The 25,892-nt window shown below is 42.6% G+C and overlaps 2 protein-coding genes across 2 annotated transcripts in view; one reads left to right on the forward strand and one right to left on the reverse strand.

The window, feature by feature from the left end:
- Prkar2b (protein kinase cAMP-dependent type II regulatory subunit beta) overlaps nucleotides 1–25,892 on the forward strand; it is a 710,703-nt gene that overhangs the window by 386,408 nt on the left and 298,403 nt on the right. The gene's annotated exons all lie outside the window — the stretch shown is intronic.
- Nucleotides 1,987–2,939, reverse strand: Ccdc71l (coiled-coil domain containing 71 like). The gene has a single exon (XM_050122327.1). It carries the CDS (start codon nucleotides 2,794–2,796, stop codon nucleotides 2,122–2,124), a length of 675 nt encoding a protein of 224 aa, XP_049978284.1. The 5' UTR covers nucleotides 2,797–2,939; the 3' UTR covers nucleotides 1,987–2,121.

Genomic DNA, 25,892 nt, shown 5'->3' on the forward strand with positions numbered 1-25,892 from the left:
TCTAATATGGCCATTGGATTTATTTCGTGTTATAAAACTATATACAAGTGGAGTGGTACAAATACATTTTCAACAGGTGCTAGTGAGCTATAAAAGTTAATAACTTTTTGGGAAGAAAATCCTATGTATCTGAAATACATTTGGCAATGGAAGCTAATAACCAAGACTGTCTCAGCTTCCCATGACACAACACTCTCCCTCTGATAATTATTCACTTGTGAACTCAAGTAACGGTGCTTCTAACAATGTATTACCATTGAGCAGTGAATAAAAGATTGAGGCTTGTGGAAAACTGGCATAAAGTCATATATGTATATATAGTATATGTGTATATATATATATATATATCTTACAAAACAAAATGTGAAAATTAAAGTCAGAACACTCCTTTCATGAACTATTAAACTTAAATAGTAAATTCAGAAAGCTATGCCATTGAATTCTAGGAACACGTGAGTCAACTGCAGCGCTCACTATTCTAGGCATCTGCCAAGCAGAGATAAACCTTAGCACTGAGAGCTTCACAAGGCCCAGCCCAGTGTGGATGTCCCACGGCAGAACACTTAAATCGGAAATAATAGTGGTAGAAAAACACTATTTGACCCTTTAGGTATTGCAGAAAAAGTTGGCTGTGGCATCACTGGCTAAACTACCAAGTCTTGCTGCCACCAATGACCAAAGGCACTTGGATAATCAAGAACTCCATTCTGGGCCATATGGTATACTTGCTATTATTATAAAAGTGTACAAGAAGGGTCAGTACTGTGTGGCTCGATATTTTGATTCCTATGACTTTTAGCTATCAAAGACTGCAAACACAATTATGAATGGAAATAAGAGAAAAAGAAATTTCATAGACAAAGAGTGAACCAATTGTGATGATTTTCAAAAGGACAATACTATTAGTTTAGACTTTTCTTGTTACCCAACAAGAAAGACATAAAGAAATCTATTTTTCCCCCAAACAACTTCACCCAGCTGTGTGGTACCAAGAAACGCCCTGCCCCTCCCTATAGGTCATTCGCAGTTCCAGGAATTCTAACGGGTATTCTGTTTATTCACAATGTCCACATGCACTGATCTCTCCTAAGCAACTTCCACCTTAATTCTCTTTCCATTAACAGTCCTGAATTCTTATTAGACCAGGACGTGAGGCCAAACAACCTCCAACTGGATTCCAGTTATTCTTGTGGCCAACATAGTCTTCAAAATTTATTCACTTTTTAATCACAAGTCATGTGGTTCCAAAACACTTCAATTTTATTCAATTAAAAAGAACAAGTAAGTCAACTTTTCCTAAACAAAACTTTTAAAGAATATTCTACCATTTTCTTTAGGAGCTCAGTAAATATAAATATGAAATTTCAATATAAAACTTTATATATAACCACCTTAACATTTTTTTAAACAGTTGTACTTTGCATCTTCGTAATCACTGAGCTCATGAATTTCAAAGTCATACAAATCCTCATATTAACAGTCATAAACTTGAACCTCTTAAAAGACAACCTTGATCATCAAAGCTTTGGAATCCAGTAAAAATTAGCAAACGAGTGGGCTTCAGAATACCCTGAGCGTACACCAGCACTCTATCACGAAACACAGTCCATCTTCCGTCCAGAAAGCGGGGCTGACAGTCACAAAAAGAAAACAGGAGAGGGGGAATAAAGAGCAAGTAAAATTCTGGCTGTATTACGTAAGCACGAAAACAAATCCCTTTGGAGAAAAAACAAAACAAACAAAATTCTCTTTTCTAAGTCTTCGGAGAACTTCCAGGCCGGTGAGGTAGAGTCCGAGAGGGGGGGTTTGCAGGTGTCCCTCCAGTTCTGGAGACGTCTCCATCCGGCGGGCTGGGAAGCAAGGGGTCCTGTGCCGCGAGTCCTGCTGTCCCGGGTAGCCGCGGGCGGGCGCGGGGCCGCACCTGTCCCGACGTCCGCGGACCGCCGCGCCGCGCCGCATCCGGGGGAGGGGGGCTTTGTTCGCGCGTAAAGTGCACCAAGGGGGCCGGTTCTGTAAACATACGACTGACAAGAGTCCGTTCCAGCGCCAAAGTTCGCTCGGTCGCTCGGTCGCTCGCTCGTTCGCTCGGGCGGCGGCCGGCAGGAGGCGCCACGGCGCGCGTCACGCCCGGGGCACCGGGAACCGGCGCAGCCTCACCACGGGCTCCAGGTCCACTCGGAGCACTTGGCGCGCCCTGCGCCGCGCCACCGCCAGGCTGCGCTCGCCCCACACGTCGTCGCCAACGCGGATGGTCGGGAAGCTCGTCAACGTCGGGGTGGCCGCCCTCCAGATCTCCTCCAGGGTGCGGCCCCCGAAGCAGGACGCGGGCGGCCCGGGATCGGCGGCGGCGGCGGTGTCGGAGACGGCGGCGGGGTGCGAGCTCAGGCTGCCCGCGGCGACCCGAGCTCCGCGGCGCCTCCTCCTGGGCGCGGCGCGCGGGCGCGGGCGGCGCGCGGGGCGGCCGGCGGGCGCCGGGGGGTCGGGCACGAGCGCCCGGCACGAGGAGTAGCCGTAGACGTCCTTGCTGCGCAGGATGTGCGGGGAGAACTGATGCTTGAGGCTGCAGAGGAAGCTCCAGAGCTCCGCTTCCGAGCTCATGAACTCCGTGCTGCTGGGCATGAAGAGCTTGAAGGCGTCGCCCAGCGCCTCCGTGCTGCCGGCCAGCGACAGTTGCGATCGCGAGTACACCACCTTCTCCTCCAGCGCCTCCAGCCCGGCGGCCCCTCCTTCCGCTCCGTAGCCGCCGCCCCAGGCGGCCCGGGGCCGGCGCCGCCGCCTCTTCACGCCGCGTCTCATCGGAGGCCGCTCGGGGCCGCCCGCCGTCCCCCGCCCGCGCCCCGGCTCCGCGGCGCTGCCCGCTGCTGGCGCCTCCCGCCCCGGCGCCGCTCGCTACTTTTTTTCTCGCCTCGCCGCCCCTCCCCCTCGGGGCGGAGGACGCGCTGGATGTCCTGCCGCCCGGCTCAAGATGGCGACGGCGGGCGCCCACCCCGGGGCTTTGTCATTGGACGGCGCCCGCCCCCTCCTCGGGCTTCCCTTTCTTCTCCTCTCTCGCCTCCTTTCGCCCTCCGCCTTTCTTTAAATGGGCCCGCCCCGGCCCCGCCCACCGCGGCCCCGGCTCCTCCCATTGGGTGCTCTCGGGAGGAGGGGCGGGGACTCGTGGAGGGGGTGGGTGATGGTGATGGCCCTGGGTTGGCCAGTCAACCATTGGGTGGGTTGGTTAGGTGGAGAGTGGGGTCCATGAGTTCCATGTTGAGGGGTGAAAGGGGTGGGTGTGCGGCCATGGAGGACTCTACCAGCCTGAATCACAAAGGCTTGGGTCTGGAGCTAGCGACATGGGCTTTCCACCAGTCCCTTCTCGGCCCCTTGGCATCCTCATGGTCTTGGCCTCTCTTGACCCCATCTTTCTTTCTCAAGAGAACAGTAAACATCCAGGCATCTGTGGCAGCTTCCTTCTGGGGAGTGGAGCCATCTTGGCATGGTTAGGAGACACCACCGGTCGTTGGGAAAGCAGAACCTACTGTATGGAACTAAGCAGTCTGCTCAAAGTTGGACAAAGAGCAATGAACGGCGACAAAGACATTCTGCTTAAAGAAAATACTCTTGTTTTAAATACACGCGTTATCACAGTGCCGTTTCATACTTCACTGGGCTTTAAATTGCCCATTTGGTCCACCATTGCTAACCTTAATGTAGGATTCCATATAATCGCTAAGATTCTATCGAGAAGTGTACATCCTTAAGAACGAGTTACCTTTTTTGTATGTGGGAGGAGAGTAGTGGACGTTCCTTTTATCAGTTTTTCTATCCCCATTGAACTCACTGCCTATTCCCATATTAGCCACTGAATGCGTACAGAATGAATGTGTGAAATAGCACTGGCTACTTGAAGTACAGAAATTGCTTAGAACAAGATAATTATATATTTTACATGTATATTGCCATCTTCTTTGAAGTCCTTTAAGCTTCATTATTCCTCATGCTGGGGATCAAACCCAGAGCCTCACACATCCTCAGACAGCAAGACTACTTCTCCAGTCCACAAGATTTCTTTTAAAAAGTTTAAGGATTTAATAAAATATGCCCTGGTACTTAAGCCTTCCTTCAGGCAGCGTTTTATTTTGTCGCAGACAGTGAATACAGAGCAGGACTTTAGTGACTTGCATACAGTCGGTCCTTTAAATGTTTGATCTGAGAGACACCTAGTTCAGTCTTCAGATGAGGAAGTTTAGACCACGCAGGTTCATTAATACAGCTTGCTATTAGCAGGGTGGGTGCTTAGGTCTTTGTGTTCCTAATCTAGAAGTCTTTATATCACTGGTGGTTTTTCCACACTGCCCTCTTCTAACTCAATAGAAATGCTGTATGTGTTTTCAGTGGAGTGGCCAGGGGACACCACTGTACCCCTGTTCATACTTCTCACCCACCACTGCAGTTTTAATCTGCCCTGTGGTGGGCACGGATATTATGTTTGTGCCACATAACTTTTGTTTAGTTTCAATTAAAAAAAAAGAAGAAGAAACTTGCTTTTTTATAACAAAGCCCATATGCCACACAATAGACTTATAGCAAAAAAATAAAATCTTTGGCCACGAATGAGTTCTCCATGTACCAAAACGATGGTAACTTTATAAGAGAAAATCATTTTCCTAGAAAAGCATAACTTGGTTCTCAGAACAAGAGCATAGAGACAATTACCAGCTTCCTAGCTCCTCATAAAAGCATTATGTTGCAACCACTGTATTCATAAGTAGTTCTCATAGTAATTCTGAGAACACATAATAATGTGAAATTTGAATGATTTCTATTGGGATACCAATAGAATACCAATTTCTGTGTAGGTGGACACGGACCATCTCTCAGTAAGCTAGTGGACTGGGGAGGGGAGGACGCCTAATGAGAGAATAGGACAAATTAGGGTACAACTCAAGACTCGTGCGGCTACGCTTACCCTACTACGTTCATTACAAACCCTTCAGGTCTTCACATTTAATATGTACCATGCATCTACACAAACATATCATTGATCCAACTAAGAAAATATTTTTTTTCAGAAAAACTATTAAAAAAAGGGAGATAAAAGATTTTTAACAAGTTATTGAGCAATCAAGAGTTAATTTTGTGAGTCAGTAAACAGAATTTAGCTAAAACTCTTTCTTATGGGATTTAGAACCGAATATGTTAAATGGCTTAAATTCTTTTACTTTTTAATTTAACTCAGTTTGAATATACATAAACTTATGTAATTGACTTCAATTAACAAAATGTGTTTTCAGCAAAATGTAAAAGTTCTAGGGACATACAGGTTTCGATAAGTTATTGATCAATCAAGAGTTTATTTTGTAAGGCAATGGAAATTAACTAAAACTATTAGGGAATTTAGGAACCAGTTTTGTGTTGAATGGCTTAAATTAATTTTACACTTTTTAATTTGGCTCTGAGCTCTAATTTTTCCTGCTTACGCTCCTGACCTCCACTTTTTGGTTTTTTGGTTAACTCCAGTAGTCCTTGCACAAATATCTCTTTACCCGTTCTTCTTAAGTGAGTAAAGTTTACACATAATGGCAATTTAATTCTAGTTCCTAAGACCCTATATGATTTATTGAAAGATGGCAAGTTAAGTTTTTATAATTGGTAAATGATAGTTTATAATCCTGAGTTTATTTCTTTACCTCTCAGGAATGATGTTTTATCTGACCAATGACAGATAAGAATAAGCTAAGTGTGTGTATCTGTTTTCTACATTAATAATTTATGTCATTAAAATTGAATCTAAATGAAATAAAGTCACTGGAGAAATCGGCAACAAATGTATTCTCTAGCTACCTTTATCTTTGATATCTTACTTATTTAAAATTGCTTCTTGAGTGGTTTTGAAAATAATAAAAATACATGTGTAAGCAATTACAAATATCAGCTCTGGGGAGTAATATAGACTTGGCCTCAAAAATATCTTTATAATTAGGAATTTTTGGAAACAACTTTTTACCTTTCTGAATCCAGTTTCTCATCTACAAAATGATATGTAACCCACACTTCAACAGAGGATTAGATAACACTCACATGGCATATGCTATAGTATCTGAAACACAGTTAAGCATTTATAAAACAATATTAAATGTTAGAAACAGCCATCCTTTTGTCTTACTTAAATTTGAGGATTTTATTTGGCTTAACCAACACTGTATCATAAGCCAGGCGTTGGGGGCACAGGTCTTTAATCCCAGCACTCGGGAGGCAGAGGCAGGCAGATCTCTGTGAGTTTGAGGCCACCCTGAGCTACAAGAGCTACTTCCAGGACAGGCTCCAAAGCTACAGAGAAACCCTGTCTCGAAAAAATAAAAAAATCTAGAAATGTGACGTAGGGGTGGGAAGGGGTTCTCTGTGAGGACATTTAAGGGATTAACTAACAGACTGAGCAGTCTTCATTATTCAGCTGGGGATACTGAGACACTAAGCGGTCTACCCAAGGACATAGAACAATCCATCAAGAGACTGGACTGAAGTCTTTGTCCAAACTGCTGGCGCAAAGTTGTTTCTAACATTCTAAATGTGTATTTAATTCAACGAACTAATATTAATTTTTTAAATTTAAATGATACTGAATATAGCATGATACATCAAGGAAAAATGTCCTTTCCTTATATTCATTTTAAAGTAATCTAGATTTTTCTACAAAGGTGATCTCAAAGCTCCCATGTGATTCAAAACTACTGAATGTATACTATATAAAGACCATATAGTCCAAGAAGATAGAACCCCATCTCCTAGGAAGATGGAAATTATGTAGTTTACTGATTGCTCCTGAGAACCCCAACTAAAGACTCTAGGCATAGCATATCGAATAAACATAAGAAGACTAGAAAGGAAAAAGCAGGCTCTCAGAGCCCAAAGAGGGGCGTGGCTCTCTGGGTTTCTTTTTCATACACATCTGAAAATGGGTGTAAGAGAGGCCAGCGGCTCAGAAATGCCCACAATTCAAGCATTAAAAACCTCAACAAAATCTTTCTAGCCGTGGGACCAGAGAAGGGCCAGCCTAGAAAGTAGAAAGTTTTCAGCTAGGAGGGGGGGGGAGGGAAAGGGAGAGAGGGGAGAGACAGGAGAGGAGAGGGGAGAGAGAGATGACAGAGAGAAATGACAGGAGAGAGAGAGAGAGGGAGGGAGGGAGGGAGGGAGGGAGGGAGGGAGAGAGAGAGAGAGAGAGAGAGAGAGAGAGAGAGAGAGAGAGAGAGAGAGAGGTCATAGATTGAAAAAGTATGACTTCTACCCTTGCAAGGCTATAAAAACAGAACCCCACCTTTCTGCATCTGTTTTCTGTAACCCACCATAATGCACCTCTTCTGGGGTGACATTACAGACATCTAGATAGGAAGAAGGACTTTCATTTTCACTAGATCATAGAAAAGGAATCTCTACTCACTGTCAATGAAGACAGGTGAAAACCAAAACCAAGACATAGGGCTGGAGAGATGGCTCAGTGCTTAAGGGAACTGACTGGTCTTCCATAGGATCTGGGTTCAATTCCCAGCACCCACATGGTAGATCACAACTGTCTGTAACTCCAGGAACCAACACCCTCACACAGACATACATATAGGCAAAACACTAATAAAATAATTTTTTTTAAAAAAAAAAAAAAAAACAAGACATTCACACCCACCCCTCATTATCCTAGTGAGAAGCCAGAATTCCCACCACCATCCATCCTTAATGAAGAGCCACATTCCCCCTCCTCAATGTGACTGGAAGCAGAATGAAAAACCTACTATTTTCTGCCAGTACTGAGGCAGCTCTGTCCTTTTGTTGGAATGGCTGTTGGGGAATATTGTTTTCATGTGTGTGACTTCTGTTTATGCTGCATTTATTTAACTCTGTGAAGCTGTGTTATTGTGCCTGTCTAAAACACCTGATGATCCTAATAAAGAGATGAATGGCCAATAGGGAGGCAGGAGCAAGGATAGGTAGGGCTGGCAGAAACTATAAATAAAAAGAGAACCAGAGACTGAGGAGCGACGACAGAGGAGGAGAGGAGGACATCAGGGGTCAATCACCAAGTTACACAGCAAGCCTTGGAGAAAGAAGAAAGGTATACAGAAATAAACAAAGCTCAGAGGAAAAAGGTAGATTGGTTAACATAAGAAAAGCTGGCAAGAATCAAGCCAAGCTAAGGCTGGAAATTCATAACTAAGAATAAGTTTCTGTGTGTGATTTATTTGAGAGTTGAATGATGAGCTCCTCTAAAAGCCAGAAGAGTAAAAAATTCACACAACAAACATCAAAGAAAGCCAACTGAAATAGTTTTAAATAAGACTTACCTTAAAATGTACAAGTTTCAAATGGGAATCATTTACCAGACAATCTTAGCTGAATGAAAAAAGAAAATCTGGAGGTGACAACAAGATGAGAACGTCATTAGAACGACAGAAAGAGATGTTAAAGTCACTATCATAAAATGTATCAAAAGAGTAACTGTGAACATCTTCAAAAAGTAAGTAAACAAAGCTGTAGCAAGGAAATAGAAAATCTACTCAATAAGGATACAAAGACATGAAATCCAACAGACATAAAAAAAGTTGAACAGTTGGCACAATGTTAGAATGGAAGCCACAAGAAAGAACTGGTGAACTTGAAGACAGAACAGTAGGTGCAAGCCAACAATCACAGAGAGAAAGGAAGCAAACTGTACAATTAGGCAAAGACTCAGGGCCTGGAGGACTGTGAGGTCTAATATTTGTCTCCCTGACATCGGAAAGGAAGAGACTTGGCAGAAGGGCTGGTGCGATAGTAGCTGAAAATGAATCAAATTTGCAAAGATGCAGACAGAGAGACTCAAGAACAAGCCCAGTAAAAACCAAAGAATTCCACGTTGAACCACTTCAGAGCTAAACTTCTGAAAATCAAAAGAAAAAAAAAACCATGAAATCAACTTGATTAAAAATGATACCTTAGCCAGATGGTGGTGGCATATCCCTTTAGTCTCAGCACTCAGGAGCCAGAGTCTAGAGACAGATCTATGAGTTCAAGGCCAGTCTGCTCTGCAGAGCAATTTCTGGGATAGCCAGGAACACACAGAAAAACCCTATCTTGAAAAAGAAAAACCACCTTTCTCAACCTCCAGCAAAACACACTCATGTGTGTGTACACACAGTAATGACTTACAGTGGAAGACCTATTCAAAAACAGCATTTCCCCCTAGAAACCGTGGGTGGAAGGCCAAGAAAAGTAACTTGATCTTCTCCCTTTTCCATGTGTTTCTTTCATCCACTGGAAATATTCTTTTAAAACGTAAGGGAGATGAGAGTATTCTCACACAAAGGAAGACAGTTTGCTGCTGGTAAGCAGACTCTAAAGAATAGCAAAAACACAAACCGACACCTCAAAAACAACCCCCCCCCCAAAAAAAGAATAACTAAAGGTCATTTTCTAAGTAGAAACAATACCAAGGCACATTGGGATGAAATAATTCTGCCAACACAAATACGTGTAAACACAAAAACTCTCTTCCTGGGTTTCCTAAATGATGGCTGATGGCTATTGCCGATGGAATGTTTGTTTCTTCCAAAATGTCACAGGTTGAAATGACCTACGAATGAAGCGACCACTCAGAATTCTGTACACAGAAATAAACTGGCAAACATTAGTAAAAATAGAATTATATAATTCAGGTATACGAACAGAAAAAGAAAATAAACGAGCGGAGAACAGCCAACAAACTGAACATAGGAGAAAAGAGAGGGAATCCCAGCATTAGTTATGATAGGTTTGCCAAGCCAGAGACTCATTCTGTCTGCAGTCCTGGTCATATTGGCATGGGCTTCCTCATTCCCCTCCATGGCACCACCAGGAGCTGAGACTACCCCTGTATGTTCTGCTCTGCGCACGGGCTCGACGGGAGTGATCACTCCTACCTCTAAACCTTCTTTTCCGCCGTTGATGTAGCTGACTGATGTCTTTGCCCTCTACACACTTTTTTGTTCTGGAGGGTAGTGGTTGGCTTCTATGTCCTCTGCACCATGCCTTTCTGCTTTTACCCTTGGCTTTTTACCCTTATTCCCTAGAAACACCACTACAGAGAGGAAGCTGTTGCATATCTGTTGTGTTGAGGCAAAAGACAAGTTGCAAAGTGTCTCATTCATGGCAATGGTTTGTCCTTCATCTTTTTTATTTATAGTACATAGAAATAAATACTTTCATATTCCAGTGCTTAGAGTACCTTACTGTTTATCTGGTTTGAACCCCAAGGAGTCAAATGAGAGAAACAAATGAATGGAAAAGCTGTTGTCCTCGTGTACAGGTGACGGAGCAGAAATAAGATAAGGTGAGCTGATGAGTTCAGAATCAAAGGCTGGGTCCTAAGCTAGCTCCCCTCAAAGGCCATAACTGTCTTCTTCAGTCCTATTTCATTTCGGTTATAGAATAAGCCATGAACAATCATTTCTAAATAATCTTCATGGACTGTCTTGAAAGTTTATTTTAAAAATGAAGTTTATTCTTTCCATTTTCATCTTTTTTTCCTGACTTTAGCCCTGATATGAAGAAATGGGGTACTTTATTATACCACACTGCTTTTAGATTGTACAAACAAAAGATATAGATGAAAAACTTCTTAAAAGAAGGATTCCTATGGAGAAGAAACCTTTATAAGCTGGTGCTACTCCCCCATTTGGGAAACGGCATAAATGCAGCTGATGCACTGCCCTGGTTTGCCCCAAAGGCCCCTCATAACCAGGTCTGTCACGGCAGTGTCAAACCAAGAAAATGTTTCACATGCTCTGACTGGCTCTGGAGTTCCTCAGCACTGGCTTCCTCCTGGTAATAGCCATTGTCTCCTGGCCTGGACATACAATTGGAAGAGAATTCTCAGAATAACATCTATAGGAAAGAAAGAAAGAAGAAATTGGTTTAAATCTTGGCTTGTTGCTGTGTGACAATGCTCTGTACCCTGTCACATGTATTTTAAATAAATGTTGATTGGCCAGTAGCCAGGCAGAAAGTAGAGGCGGGGCAATGAGAATTCTGGGAATAGGGAAGTTTCAGTCTGCAGCCATCACCCAGACAGAGAGGAAGCAAGATGTGACTGCCTCACTGAAAAAGGTACCAAGCCACATGGATAACACAGACAAAAATAATAGACTAATATAAGATGTAAGAAAGTGTTAATAAAAAGCCTGAGCTAATAGGTCAATCGGTTTATAATTAATGTAGACCTCTGTGTGTTTCTTTGGGACTGAACGACTGCAGTACTGGGCAGGACAAAATCCTCAACCAACAGCTCCTCCTCTGGAAGCACCAGCAGCCTTATGATATCATCTCAGGTTGACCCTGTCTTGTGCGCTCATCCGTGGGGAACTCCTACCAAAATAGAAAAAGCAAAAACTGCTCACTTACTCCTTTCTTAGTTTCTTTTCTCAAAGCCATCCCACACAAAACATTTTTTTTCTGGTTAACCAAATATGCTTTCTCCTGTGGAAGAGTTTTCTAAAGCTTATATGTCTGGAGGGAAGCCTACAGTACACTCTGATAAAGGTCATGATGGTGAACATGGATTTTCAACATAAAAGCATCAAGAGCCACAACTGACACTAGCTTCTGGGGATGTGTGTGAGGGATTCTCTAGGTGAGGCTACTTGAAGTAGAAATACCCATCCTAAATGTGGACAGCACCATTCAGCTGGCTAGAGTTCCCAAACAGCTGAGAGTTACTACACACCTCTTGTAATTTTAACTTTGCACTTGAGAATGAGATGCCATGAAGCTGTATCCTGTATGTAATACTCTTGTATCTCTAGAGCAAAACCCCAAGAGTGAAATCTAAGCTGAGGACAATGGGGGAAAGATAGAAGACAGCCAGACCCTCAGGGACATTGTGAAGACCTCAAATCAATCTTATGCTGTCCACCTTTGTCCATCTAGTAAAAATCCTCATGACTTAAATTACTGGGTAATTGAAGCTGAACACATCTAATGCCACACACATGTGATTGTTACGTGCACATCTGTGGTGGTTTGGATAAGACTGGCCCCCTAGGCTAATATATTTGAAAGCTTCGTCACCAGGGAGTGGCATAATTGAAAGGATTAGAAGGATTAGGAAGTGTAGCCTTGTTGGAGGAAGTATGTCACTGTGGGTGGGTTTTGAGGTTTCCAAAGCCCATACCAGCCCAGTGCTTCTCTCTCTACCTCTCTGTCTCAGGGTCAGGATGTAACTCTCAGCTACTTCTCCAGCCACTACCTGCAGGCTGCCATAATACCTGTCCATATGATCATGGACTAAGCCTCTGAAACTGTAAGCAAACCCCGATTAAAGCCTTCATTTTATGAGTTGCCTTGGTCATGGTGTCTCTTCACAGCAATGAAACAGTGACTAAGAGAATTCCATTCTTCCAAACATATCCCTAACCTTAACATCACCCCCAATGACTGATATGTTACAGATTTACCAAGATCATTTTAGAATTTTAAATATGGAGAAATGATTCATTTGAGAAATGTCTAGATATTCAGGTGACATTCATACTAAGTCATTGCTTCTTCAAACAAAAAATACATGATTAATCTAGAAAAAAGTGTTGGTGGAGAAAAGACCAAAGAGACCACAGGTTTATATCATTTGCAAACAATTTCAATTTGTTATTTAACTCTTCTTTCAGCTTTGTAGCTAGATCTGCTGTAACCCCCAAACTATGACCAGGCGTGTCTGGTCCACCCTCTCTCACACTGTGTCTGATGAGTAGACAGTGGTAGTTCAATGTCCCTTTGCTAGATGAAGAGTGTCATTGTGTGTCCAGCCTCAAGTTCCTCAAGAAGAAGCAGGCAAGACTCCTCCCACCTCATGTCTTTTACATGGTTTTTGGTTTTCTCCCTAACGAAGATTTTTTTTTCAAAATAATCAGCACAAAATATTTCTGTGGAAGGAATTGCTAATGTAAAATATAATTGTGTGAATAATAATATAGTAATGGCACTAAAACTTTAAACAAAACATTAACTCATTAATATCAACATCTAACATGCATTTTCATATTTTCCTAGTTCTAATCAGTTTTATGTTGTCATATAGTTCTTCACTACTACATGAGTATTTCTCTGAATTTTACATGATTTTTGTATATTTAATTATAATCCTTCAATATAACATAATGATTTTGCTGTTGATATTCTAATATCCAAGGGACCAATATCCAAGGGATTATTTTGGCTTTTACAGATTAGAAATTATACTCAAATGCATGCTTTTGCTTATTTTTCATGACTTCCCTTTTATAAGTTCTCTGATCCAAAAAGTCAAGAAATGCATATGCAAATTCTAAGTAGGTATTGTTACAGATTCCTAAGTATCCAAATTTCAATACTTCAATCAATATATCAGTATATATAATTTCACCTTAACCTTTCCAGGGCATGTTTTATAAACATGTTGTTTGTCACTAGTTCTTGCGCTATATTAATTTCCTTACTAGAGAGAGTGATCCCTTTATTTTTCTATTTCTTGGCATTGTTATTGAAGCTGTCTCTTTATGGTCTCACAACTGTAGAAGAGCACCATGAAAGAACTATATCATAATAATAGTGGATGTTCATGCTTGGACGACTAAGGGGACTTTGTTTAGCAGTAGGCTTCAAATGAGTCACAGTTGGCATTTGCTTTGCCAAAGCCAATGTGGATGTACAGCTGTATTGATAATTGCTGTGCCCTGCACTCCTCCGACCATTCCTGGGACATCGTGTGTGGTTCTGAGACCTTGGCACACTGGAGCCTATTCCGAGTGTTGATTAAAAAGATGGGGTGACTCAACACTGCCAGGTCAAGAGAGGAATGGGTAGATGGCTCAGGATGTTCTGCCTGGAGAACAGGCCTGCAAATATTTCCATCTAGAATGTCCTCTGAGGTTATAAATAGAGCAGATGCTATCCATAGCCATGATGTGATTAACAGAATGCACCACCCTAGTCTGATGAAGTAGAGAAAGGTCTCCCTTTGGGGATAAAGAGATGGTCGCACTTTGGAGAACAGCATGTTCCTCGCTGTTGCACATAGTTCAGCAGCATGAACTGGCTCCAGATGACAATAGGGCCAATACACTATCACCACACAGCAACCCAGCCCCTGCCTATTTGGGGGTAAAGGCACATTTGTCCACATGTTTAGCTTTCATTCTACAACAATATCCAAGAAGGGGGACCAAGGGCTGTATATGATGTGCAAAAACCAAAATGCTAAGTGTCAAACCCTTCACAGAAAACATTTGCCAAACACTGGCCTGCAATGGTTTGAATAATCCATTTCCCAAAGCCAAGATCTAGTGTGGTAAGATTAAGGATTTAAAAAGTAATGACTAATTGTTTAAAGAGCTGATTTAGAGAGAGAGGTCTTTCACCTATAAAGTATTGCACTCACTGTACATATGTAAAATTAATATTTTGCTTTAGCCACAATTTTTAGGTACATACAGATTAAAAACTGCATTATGAAGTAAGGTAGATGGACTGAGTACCTGCTACAACAATGCAGAGCAGGACATAGAAACAGTGGGGCTGTGCATTGGGAAAGTACATGCCAACTGAGAGCTTTCAGAAAAGGAAGGGATGGAGGAAGGGAAGGAGGAAGGGAGGGAGGGAGGGAGGGAGGGAGGGAGGGAAAGAGGGAGGGAGGGAAAAAAGGAGAGAGGAAAAGAAGGAGTAAAGAAGGGAGAGAGGGAAGGAGAGAGGGAAGAAGGGAAGGAAGGAGGCAGGGGAGGAAGGAAGGAAGTAGGAAAGGAGGGAGGGGAGGAAAGGAGGAAGGGGAGGAAAGGAGAGAGGGAAGGAATGGAGGGAGGGGAGGAAAGGAGGGAGGGAGGAAAACAAGGAAGGAAAGAGGGAAGGAGGAATGGAGGGAAGGAGGAAGGAGAGGAAAGGAGAGGGAGGAAAAGAAGGAAAGAAAGAGGGAGGGAAGAATGGTGGGAAAGAGGAAGAGAGGGAAGGAGAGAGGAAAGGAAGAAGGAAAGAAAGAAGGGAGGGAGCTAGGGAAAGAAGGAGGGAGGGAGGAGTTGAAGAGAGGGAGGAGGGATCATGGGATCATATGAGCTACCTATACTTGGGAAAACCACAGAAACAGCTGACACAAGCTAGTGGGAGCGCATGGATTCAGGACTGATGGCTGGGGATCCTAAATGTAGGTGACAGTTATGTGGCTTGATCTGTTGAGGGGGACCCTGTAGTAGGAACAAGACTTAACCCTGGTCCCATGAACTGTCTTTTTGGAACCCATTACCTATGGTGGGATACCTTGCTCAGCCTTGATATGGGGTGAGGCTTGGTCCTGCCTCAACTTGGTATGCCCAGACTTTGTTGACTCCCCAAGAGAGGCCTTACCCCCTCTGAGGAGTGGATGGGGGTGGAATAGGAGGCAGTGGGAGGATGGGAGAAGGGGAGGGAGGGGGAACTGGGACTAATATGGAAATAAATTTAAAATTAAATCAAAAAATGATAAACAAATTATAGCCTGCTTATGGAAGACTTACCAGCCAATATCCACCTAAAAGCAAATTCATACAAGGTTGTCTTTTGGGGTCAAGGTTACCTTACTCAGTATGAGTTCTTTGTAGCTCCATGTTCATTTACCTGCAAATTTCATGATTTCAGTTTGTTTTGTTCTAACAGCTGACTGTTATAAATGTTCAATGTTTTCTTTGTCCATTCAGTTACAGTCATCTGGGCTGTTTCCAGTTTCTGAGTCTTATAAATAGAGCAGCAATGAACATGGTTGAGCAAATGTTTCTGTAGCAGGATATCGATCAAGTCCGTTGGGCAGATGCCCAAGCTCTTGAAGTAGATCTAATCCAAGCTTCCTGACTGTAGTGATTCCCACAGTGGTTGTACAAGTTTGTGCTCCCTCCAGCGATGGGTGAGTGTTCCCCTTTACCTCAAACTCCACCCAGCCTGAGCTGTCTTCCCTTGTATTGTTCTTAGTCATTCTGACAGGTAGACGATGAAAGCTCAAGGGAGTTTTGATTTGTTTCCCTGATGACTAGGGACGTTGGACATTTCTTTAAGTACTTCTCAGCCATTTGTGTTCCATTTTTAAAGAATTCTTTGTTTAGGTCATATCCTATTTTTTTTAAATTGTGTTATTTGTTTTCTTGGTGTCCAATGGTTTTAGTTCTTTATATAATGGAGATATTAGTCTTTTATCGGATATGTAGTTGCTAAAATTATTTTCTACACTGTAGCCTGATGTTTTGTTCAATGATGGTGTCATTTGCTCTACAGATGCTTCCATGTTCATGAGGTCCTATCATTAATTGTTGATCTAATGCTGTTCTGTTCAGAAAGTTGTCTCTGTGCCAATGAGTTCAAGGTTATTCCCCACTTTCTCTTCTATCAGATTTGGTGTATCTGGCCTCATGTTGAAGTCAAGATAATGTCTCATTTCACTTCAGGATAATTTTTCTGATCACTGGGAAGAGGACATTGACCTTCCCACATCAGACATATGTGTCTATACATGTCTGACCTCTTGTCATAGGAGAGGCTGCTTAATGTTCAGACAACTCTACCAGAGAAGTGGGTAATGGGATTCTCTGTAGAAAGTGACACTCTGTGTAATTCAGGGATGTACCAGAGTCGATATTTCTTCTGGACCTGCAGTACTAACATCTTTAGATACTTATCATTAGGGTTTGATATTCTATTTTTTTCTCTTTTTATTTTGTATGCAATGATGAGACCTTCATTCATTTGAAATTCTTTTTATTAAGCGTAGTTGCTCCTGTTATGTATTGAAGGGAGGAGGTGGAAAGGATGCTATTTGTTACTTGGCATGGTGCCAATGTAGGGCTTTTTATAACTTTAAGGAAAATATGAAAAACAAGAAATATGACCCAAAACTTTCTAGATTCTAAACTCTAGGAGTGACCTCCAATAAAACAATGTAGAATTGTGTGATGTGTGTGTGTGTGTGGTGTGTGCATGTAGTGTGTATGTGGTATATGCGTGGTGTGTGTGTGTGTGTGTGTGTGTGTGTGTGTGTGTGTGTGTGTCTGGGTGCCTATGGAGACCAGAAGAGACTACACAGTTCCTATGGCTGGAGTTAACTGTCAGTAATGAGCCAACAGATGTGGATGCCAGGAACAGAACTCTGGAAGAACAGCAAGCACTCTTAACCACTGGGCCATCTCTCTAGCCCTTCCTAAATATTTTTTTTTAATAGCAGGGATTTCTCTGCTTTCATAGAGGACAGGCCTTAACCAGGGCAAATCCACAGAAATGCTTTGAATGTTCACTACGTTTTAATGATCGGCACAGTTTATAGGACCTTGTGGATACTCAGCTGTTCTTTAGAAGGTGTTGCTTCTCTAACAGTTTGGTCGCCTTTACAACATGATCCCTGGTTCATAATTGGGTAGTGATTTCTATTCTGCGTGTCCTCGGTGATAGAATAAAATTCACAACCCGAGACTCCGGGACTCAGCTGATTAAAGCTACGGCCTCAGTTCTGACAGTGTTGCTTGGACCTCCTCACCCCCTTACTTATCTGGCTTTGGATGACATGGAAACTAAGAAAAAGTCGCGTGTTAGAACGAACAGGGCACTGGCCTCTGCTCTCAGTAGAGAGATGCACCGTTCCTGTGGTGACCGTAGTACATTTGTACTTTACCCTGACGCCTTGAAACTGGCCTTCTGATTTTATTTATTTGTTTGCAAATAATTTTGGTGATTAGCTATGGGCAAAAGTCAACCCATCTGTTCTTTTAGAAAATGAGAACAGACTATACTGGTAAAACTATTTTTTCTTTTGGTAAAAAGGGGGGGGGACTAGAGCTTTGATCTTAACACATCTAAATGGTTGGTTTCTTCTTTTGGTTGTGTGTGTGTGTGTGTGTGTGTGTGTGAGAGAGAGAGAGAGAGAGAGAGAGAGAGAGAGAGAGAGAGAGAGAGAGATCCCTACCTAACAAATAAAGTTCTTTCTTTTCTTTTTAATTAATTAAAGATATTTATATGGCTGAACCATCCCATGGAAGACTACATCTTAGACCTGGCAAGATTCCCAGGACTCTTACATAAGTTACCATTGACGTAAGAAGCAGGAAAAGTGGATTGTTAGCCCACAACACCTAACAAGATTTTGAGTTAGTTTCTTCCTATAGTGTGAGTTCAAACTGGCAAGGAAAGTCTGCCCAGGTGAGGCTCCACCAGGCGTGGAGAACATGGCAAGCTAGCCAGCCTCCTACACCCTATAAACACGTCACTCTGAAATTCCAGGATAATTGTCTGCAAGAGTTTGGGAGGGATGAAAGAATGTCACAACTCAAGCTGGGTCATCCAGCTCTCCCATCTGATGACTGGCATCGTTACTAAGGCCACCAGGGCCTTCCTACGCTGTTTACCTGTTGAATAATCAGTGACTAAGCCTGACACATGGTAATGAAGTCATAATACCTAGGGAGTGTGTGCATAGTTTTCTGCAAGTCTAAGAAGTTGCATGTGAGCCAGGCAGTGGCAGAGGCAGGCAGATCTCTGTGAATTTGAGGCCAGCCTTGTCTATAGAACTAGTTCCAGGACATCCAGGGCTATACAGAGAAATTCTGTCTCAAATGAAAAAAGAACAAACAAAAAAAAAAAAAACAAAAAAAACAAGAAGTTGCATTGGCTTGTACTAGGGTATAATATTATAGAACATGAGAGGTCCACACATTAAAATCTCAGAAGCCTACTGCTCTGGAATTAAAGCAGTCAAAATGTGGAACAGATTGCTCTTCCTGGGGCTGGAGGGATGGCTCAGTGGATAAAAACACTAACTGCTCTTGCTGGGGACCAGGATTCCCAGTTACTACACTCACAGGGCACCCACAATCACTGGCACTTTCAGTTCCAGGCAGCACCCTTTAGGCCCCCACAGGCACCAGCACAAATGTTCACCAAAAGTCACACAGGCCCACACACATACACAAAAGTGAGTACTGTATTTTAGCAAGAATCACACTTCCTATGGTTCCAATAACGTGTGAAGACCTCTGCAATGTTTCAGCTGATCTATGAGAGAGAACTGCCCTAAAGGGGTGGACGGCTTGCAACGGATCCAGGGAAGCAGTGATTGGACAAATTGCTCATTTGATGTTGACTCGGGTCCATCTGTTTGCACATTTGAAATTATATTTATTAAATAATATTCCCAGATCTGAAGTCTCAGACATACACAGTAAACTCCCCAGACACAAAGTTCACCTTGACTTCGCTGAGCTGCTATACACAAGCAGGACACGTCAACTCCAAATGAAGCACACATTACATTAAGTGGTGCTTCCTGAACAGAGGGAACACAGAAATCACCCAGAGATTCTTTAAAATGCATTCAGACAGGAGGAATGGGGGGGGGGTGTCACTGGAGAGTTTGCTGCCCTGATGTTGTCCCAAGTGACCTTAATTTTGTCACTCTGCACACCACACCTTGGGTCACAAGGAGATGTATTTGGAATAAGACTTTACCGTTAGGCCTCTTTTTCTGTTCTGTTTTTTAAAAGATGGGATTTCTACAATGTCAGTAATTTATAACTACAAAGAATTTTATCTGCTTTCTGATGCTGATGTGGGATTCCACTCTGTATGCTGTGAATGTGTCTTGTTAATGAATAAACCTGCTTTGGTCCTATAGCAGGGCAGAGGATCGCCAGGCTGGAAGAGATATATAGAGAGAGATTAGGTGGAGTCTGGGAGATGCCATGTAGCCTCTGAAGGAAAAAGACCCCCGCCAGAGCCTGCTGGAATCTTGCCAGCAGAGCAGTGACCTTTTAGTAATTCATTAGATTAATAGAATAATTAATAAATCCTGCCCTTTTCTCAACAGACTAATCAAGAACTTTAGAAAATTCAGGTAACTCAGTTGGGCTCCCAGCTGTTTACCTCGTAAGCAGGGAAAGGTATAACCTTAGATCTATTTAAGAAACTTCACATTTTGACTGTTTTTGCTTTTATTAGACATCACCTTGAGTTTTCTCAGTGATTAGATTACAAGCTGTTTCTAACTTGTTCCTATTGAGAGCCTTGTCTTTGGAGATACAGGTTTTGGATTAGGGGTTGCTTCATGTTATGAAGGAAACAATCAGATCAATAATCTAACTTTGAAAACTGACGATAATAGATCTAAATAGAAGATACAAAAACTATGGTTTATAAATCTATCTTTAGTATGTCTAAAATAAACATTTAGCAAATATTTATTGTCTACATGTACTTATGTTTTTACATCATTTACATGGCACCAAACCGACTAATGAGTGAGTAGTCTCACAGACTGGAATTGTTAAATCAGCCCAAACTCATTTTGGTTCATCGTGTAACTGGAGTTTTAGGACAAAAACCCTGACTGTGACAGCTCCCACAGGTTAAGCTTGGTCACCAGTTCCAATAAGCCAATTAAAGGGACAAAGTGTTGTGAGGGACAGAGAGGAATGACCAACCACTGTTGCCACACTGCCAGAGCCAAAGAGCTCTGATGGCCCAGGTCTGTCTTTAGGGTACTGACATTCCTCCTGGAGCAATGGCTGGTTCTCAGAAAATTATTGCTCCAGCTCCAAAGAACAGCCTCATCTCAGGGATAATTGTCCTCACCTGGGGGCAGTCATACCCGTTTCTACTATTCCTGGAATCCAGGAGTTGGGAAATGGCTTACCTTCACACTTTAACGTGCCCTTGTAGAGAGGAGAGCAGAAAACCAAGGGAAGAACAGAAGGAGAAGGCAAAGCTACCACACTTTCACTCTGCCTTTAGTAGAAATATCTGGAGTCCAGTTAATTGTGTTTCTTCTATAATCCACCAAAACTCAAGCAAATGGGCACAGCTGCTAGAATTTCTTAACTGCAGCATTTGAAGTGGGAAGACCTACCCTGAGTCTGGGGCACATTTTCTGAAGGCGGTCCACATGAAAAGACACGGAAAAAGGAAGTTTAGGCTTTTAGCCTCCTTGCCCTCACTCTTGTTGGCAGGCATCTCAGTTAGGGTTTCTATTCTGTGAAGAGACACCATGACCAACCATGGCAACTCTTACAAAGAAAAACATTTAACTGAAGGATGGCTTATAGTTCAGAGGTTTAGTCCATTATCGTCATGGCAGGAAGCATGGTGGCATGCAGGCACACAGTGTTGGAGAGGTAGCTGAGAATTCTACACCTTTACCTGCAGGCAGCAAGAAGAGACTGTGTACCACACTGGGCTTAGCTTAAGCTTCTGAAACCATCAGTGACACACTTCCTCCAACAAGGCCATACCTACTCCAACAGCGTCACACCTCCTAATAGTGCCACTCTCTTTGGACCCATGGGTGCCATTTTCCTTCAAACCACCACAGCAGGTTCATCTATCTTGTTGCTGAGGAATTTCTTTGCTGGTATTAGAACCTACTTCTCCAGGATTCCAGCATAGACTGGAAATGTCTTTAGGAATTTCTCTGGAAATGCCAGTCTCGTGAATGAACAAACTACTGGATTCTTTGCTTTTCTATTAGGAGACAGTCATTGTTGAACTACCCGGACCACAGCCTGTAAGCCACTCTAATACATCCCCTTTTAATATTTCATGTATACGTGATATTAATATTATGGCATAGTATTAATATTACATATTATATTAGTTCTGTTCCTATAGAGCAATGGTTATTAACCTGTGCCTCATGATTCCTTGGGGTTGAAAGACCCTTTCACAGGGGTTGCCTAAGACCACTCTGCATATTAGATATTTACATTATGATTTATAACAGTACCGAAATTATAGTTTTGAAGTAGCAATAAAAATAATTTCATGATTGAGGGGTTGCCACAACATGGAGAACTGTATTAAAGGGTCACTGCATTAGGAAGGTTGAGAACCACTGCTGTAGAGAACCTAACACAACCTCCATCTCTCTCTGAAATGCCTGCTTACTTCCCAGGTGTGTATACCCATTATTGAAGCATTGATTTTTTCCCAAGTTCATCAGGAACTCTTGGGCGAACCTATTAAGCTTAGATTTCTGGATTGTGCTTCCTGATACTGTAATTCTACTTGGGTGGAGCCAGTTACCTCAGATGTGGGTAGACAAGAACCTCAGTGGATCCTGATGAAATTGGTCTCCAGGCAACAATGGAGTAAAGCTGCATCAGGGATTGAATTATGATTCATCATGTAGCATTCAGTGATAGAATTCCATTTCTGGGGCGGGGACTCCAGCCACATTACAGGTCTCTCTCTTCCCAGGCTAGGGTTTTCTCCTCTGATTGTAGCTCAGTCTCCAGTAAATATAGGCAAGGATGAGTTCCTGCCTTTTTTGTGCGATGGCTCGTTTTGAGTGTTGACTTGAGACAATGCAGAGCCATCTGAAAAGGGAGTTCCACTATAGAATTGTCTAGATAGATTTTTAAAAGATTTATTTATTTATTACGTATATAGTATTCTGCCTACATGTATGTATGAAGGTCAAAAGAGGGCACCAGATCTCATTAGGGGTGCTTGTGAGCCACCACATGGTTGCTGGGAATTGAACTCAGGACCTCTGGAAGAGCAGCCAGTTCTCTTAACTGCTGAGCCATCTTTCCAGCCCCCATAGATAGACTGAAGCCTTTATAATACATGGGGAATTGTTTTATTTGGAACAGGTAAGCTGGTGGTTTTCTATGGGATTGCAATTCCCTCTAGACAAAGAATCAAATGCTGGAAAAAGACAGAAGATCGAGGAGCAGCTTTATCCTTAGGGATGTGCTGGGGAATATTTCTTTGCATGGGGTGAATATATGATGCTGTTGGTTTAATAAAGAAGCTGACTGCCCAATAGCTGAACAGAATAAGACTAAGCAGGAGAGTCAGGCTAGGAGAATGTTGGGAGGAAGAAAGGTGGAGTCTGGAGTCACCAGCCAGATGCAGAAGGATCAGGAGATGAACATGCCATGCTAATAAAGGTATCACCACATGGCATAGTGTAAATAATGAATAAGTTAACTTAAAATGTAAGTGCCAGTTAGTAATAAGCTTGAGCTATTGGCCAAGCACTTATAATTCATATATGCCTCAGTCTGTTTATTTGAGAGTGACTATGGGACAGAAAAATTCTGCCTACGGGGATGGAGGAGTCTAAGGCTGAAAGTCCAGAAGCTGGAACAGAACAGAAGCCAGCTTGGCTATTTTATAGGGCCCCTAGGTCCTCCCCTTTACCCTGTCTTTTTTGGATGACTACCCTACCCCTACCTCACTTCCCCTCCACCACACACACCCCACCCCACCCAAGCCCCATGCCTTCCTCATGTTTTCTCCTGTAAATGCCTTCGAGGAATAGAAAGCTGCCCTTCCAGAGAGTCCACTTTCAACCCTGTGCACCTGTATCCCTCTAACTCTCCACCATTAGAAATATGGCTGTGTAGTAGCCATCTAGATTGCCAAGTCTGTTTGCTGGTACAGATAAAGGATTGAATTAGGAAAGATACACTGCAGAGGAAGGGGAAATACATCCATCCCTTCTGGATGAGATGGGAGAGGCCAAACACTGTGTGTCCTCTAAGCAGATATCTGGTTTGTGTATTTTATGGCTCTCCGTGTCCTCCCTTTTCCTTATTGTTCCTGTTTAAATACTGGCCCACTTTCATGGTTCTTGCTGTCTCTCCTCAAATCGTCTTCTGGAGACAAGAAGCTGCCATTTCATGGAGCCTGCTTTCACCTCTCTCTCTCTGTCTCTCTCTGTCTCTCTCTGTCTCTCTCTCTCTCTGTCTCTCTCTCTCTCTGTCTCTCTCTCTCTCTCTCTCTCTCTCTCTCTCTCTCTCTCTCTCTCTCTCTCTCTCTCTNTCTCTCTCTCTCTCTCTCTCTCTCTCTCTCTCTCTCTCTCTCTCTCTCTCTCTCTCTCTCTCTCTCTCTCTGTCTCTCTCTCTCTCTCTCTCTCCCTCTCTCTCTCCAGGCAGTGTACTGAGAATTCGTAAGCAAGCACACTAACTTCCGTACTTACTCATCTCTCGACTGTGGTCTAGTTTGTTTCTTCAAGTTCTGGCAGCATGACTTCCCTGAAATGAGACACTGCAACCTCAGTGAGCTGATGAAAACCTACACCTGCCAAAGTCTCTTTCATCAAGTATTTTGTCACAACAATTTGGGGGAAAAGTTAGGACAACGTCCTATATGGTTTTTCTCTTGTGCAGCCATTTTTATGATGTATTTGATGGGGATGTAGAGTTTTGTAAGGTTTCTCTTAAGGACTTTAAACTGTTCATATGATAAGAACCTTTCATTTCTTGTATGCTAGATCTGAAGGCGCAAATTCAAAAATTATAACAAGAAAATTAAAAAGCACGAAGCTATTATAGTGGGTAACAAATTTAGAATAAATGTTTATGATTATCTTCTCAGTTTAAGAACAAAACAAACAAGCAAAATCTTAAGTACTGGGATCACTTTGACCAGTTCCCTCTTCAAAACCAAACCAAAGCCAAAACCAGCTTCAGGGAGGGAGGAGATAGATGGGCATGCTAGCCTGAGGATCTGGGTTTGGACCTGCAGAACCTAAGCAAAAACCAGAGGTAGTAGCATGTTCTCAGCGCTACTGCAACAGAGTGGGAGTTGGAGACCAAGAATCCTGGAAACTCACTGGCCAGCCATCGTGGTGTCCACAGAGGTCAACAACAAAAGAGATTCTGATCTCAAGCAAGAATGGAAGGCAAGGGTGGGCTTTGAGGTTGTCCTCTAACCTTCTTATGCATGCCTCAGCAAGTGTGTGTGAACACTTACAAGCAAACACAAACAGCTAAGATTTTGTGGTAGGTATGCCATGTGTCTGGCAAGCCTCCAATGAGTCTTCACTGCTTTTATGACTGTACCTCCTTCCCATCAGAGATAATACCTAATATTCATAATGTTGGAAATTTAGCCTGTTTTACATCTGCAATATAGGAATTAAAAGAATTAAACAAAGTACAGTAGCTTGATTAAACCAAACTCTTCCATGTTTCTCTGTTTCCATGTTTTTCATACATTCTTTTGTGAAGATTTGGTCCATTAAAATGTCTGAAATGTGTGCCTCTTGGGTGTGCTTAGAAACGAAGTTCTGCATGGCTGCCCTGCCAGACACTGCCCCTATGAATAAAGTCGAATATACGCGAATAAGTAGTGGTGTATGGAGATCGCTAACAAGAGGCACAAAAGGAATAAGAGGCCAAGCTTCAGCTCCATCGTCAATGCTGACCACTTCAGTGTGCAGTAGAGCATATTCTGCCTACTCAGATGGAAATGCATGTGCAGACCACTCAGCTCTACTTAAGCAGCCAGAATGTACATGCCTGAGAGGGGCTTACAATGGACCCTGAAAAAAAAAAAAGAAGAGTCAAGCTAGCAAGAATTTCCTGGGCATCCTCTGAGAGAAAGAGTAATAGTACTAAGGTTTATCTCATAGTAGGCCCACTGAGGTATATTTAGCTTCTAGGTTTGGCCCAAGATTCCTTGAAGGAAGTTGCCTGGTTCAGCGTGAGGTGGACCCACTTGACAGCACTCCCCTTAAACCTCTAGTGGCACAGCTATCCCAGTGTCAGTGCTGAGTGGGAGTCAGGAGTGTTCTTGATGTCCATAACATCAGCTATTTGGACGAGATCAGTATCCTTCAAACAGTAGTCCACTAAATCAATTAGTAAGACACAACCCACATAGATTCTCAAAATGATTAATAGAAAAGGAATACATAGGTTTTACAAAAAGATTTTATTAGTAAGCCCAAGGGTTGCTTTATGAAATATATATTACAACTGTCAAGGGTGAGAAGTAGTAAAAGAGTGAGATTAAGGAGTGAAATGTGCATGGAAGTCGATGGTCTTGCATAGAATATTTATTGGTGACTATCAAAGAATGAATTATCTAAGGAAACTAATGGATTTCTAAAGAAAACTATATGTATTCAACTCTTCAAAGACCCCAGAAGG

Source organism: Alexandromys fortis, unplaced genomic scaffold, assembly GCF_014885135.2.
Source record: "Alexandromys fortis isolate MF-2015 unplaced genomic scaffold, M_Fortis_MF-2015_v1.1 scaffold_201, whole genome shotgun sequence".
Taxonomy (NCBI): Eukaryota; Metazoa; Chordata; class Mammalia; order Rodentia; family Cricetidae; genus Alexandromys; species Alexandromys fortis.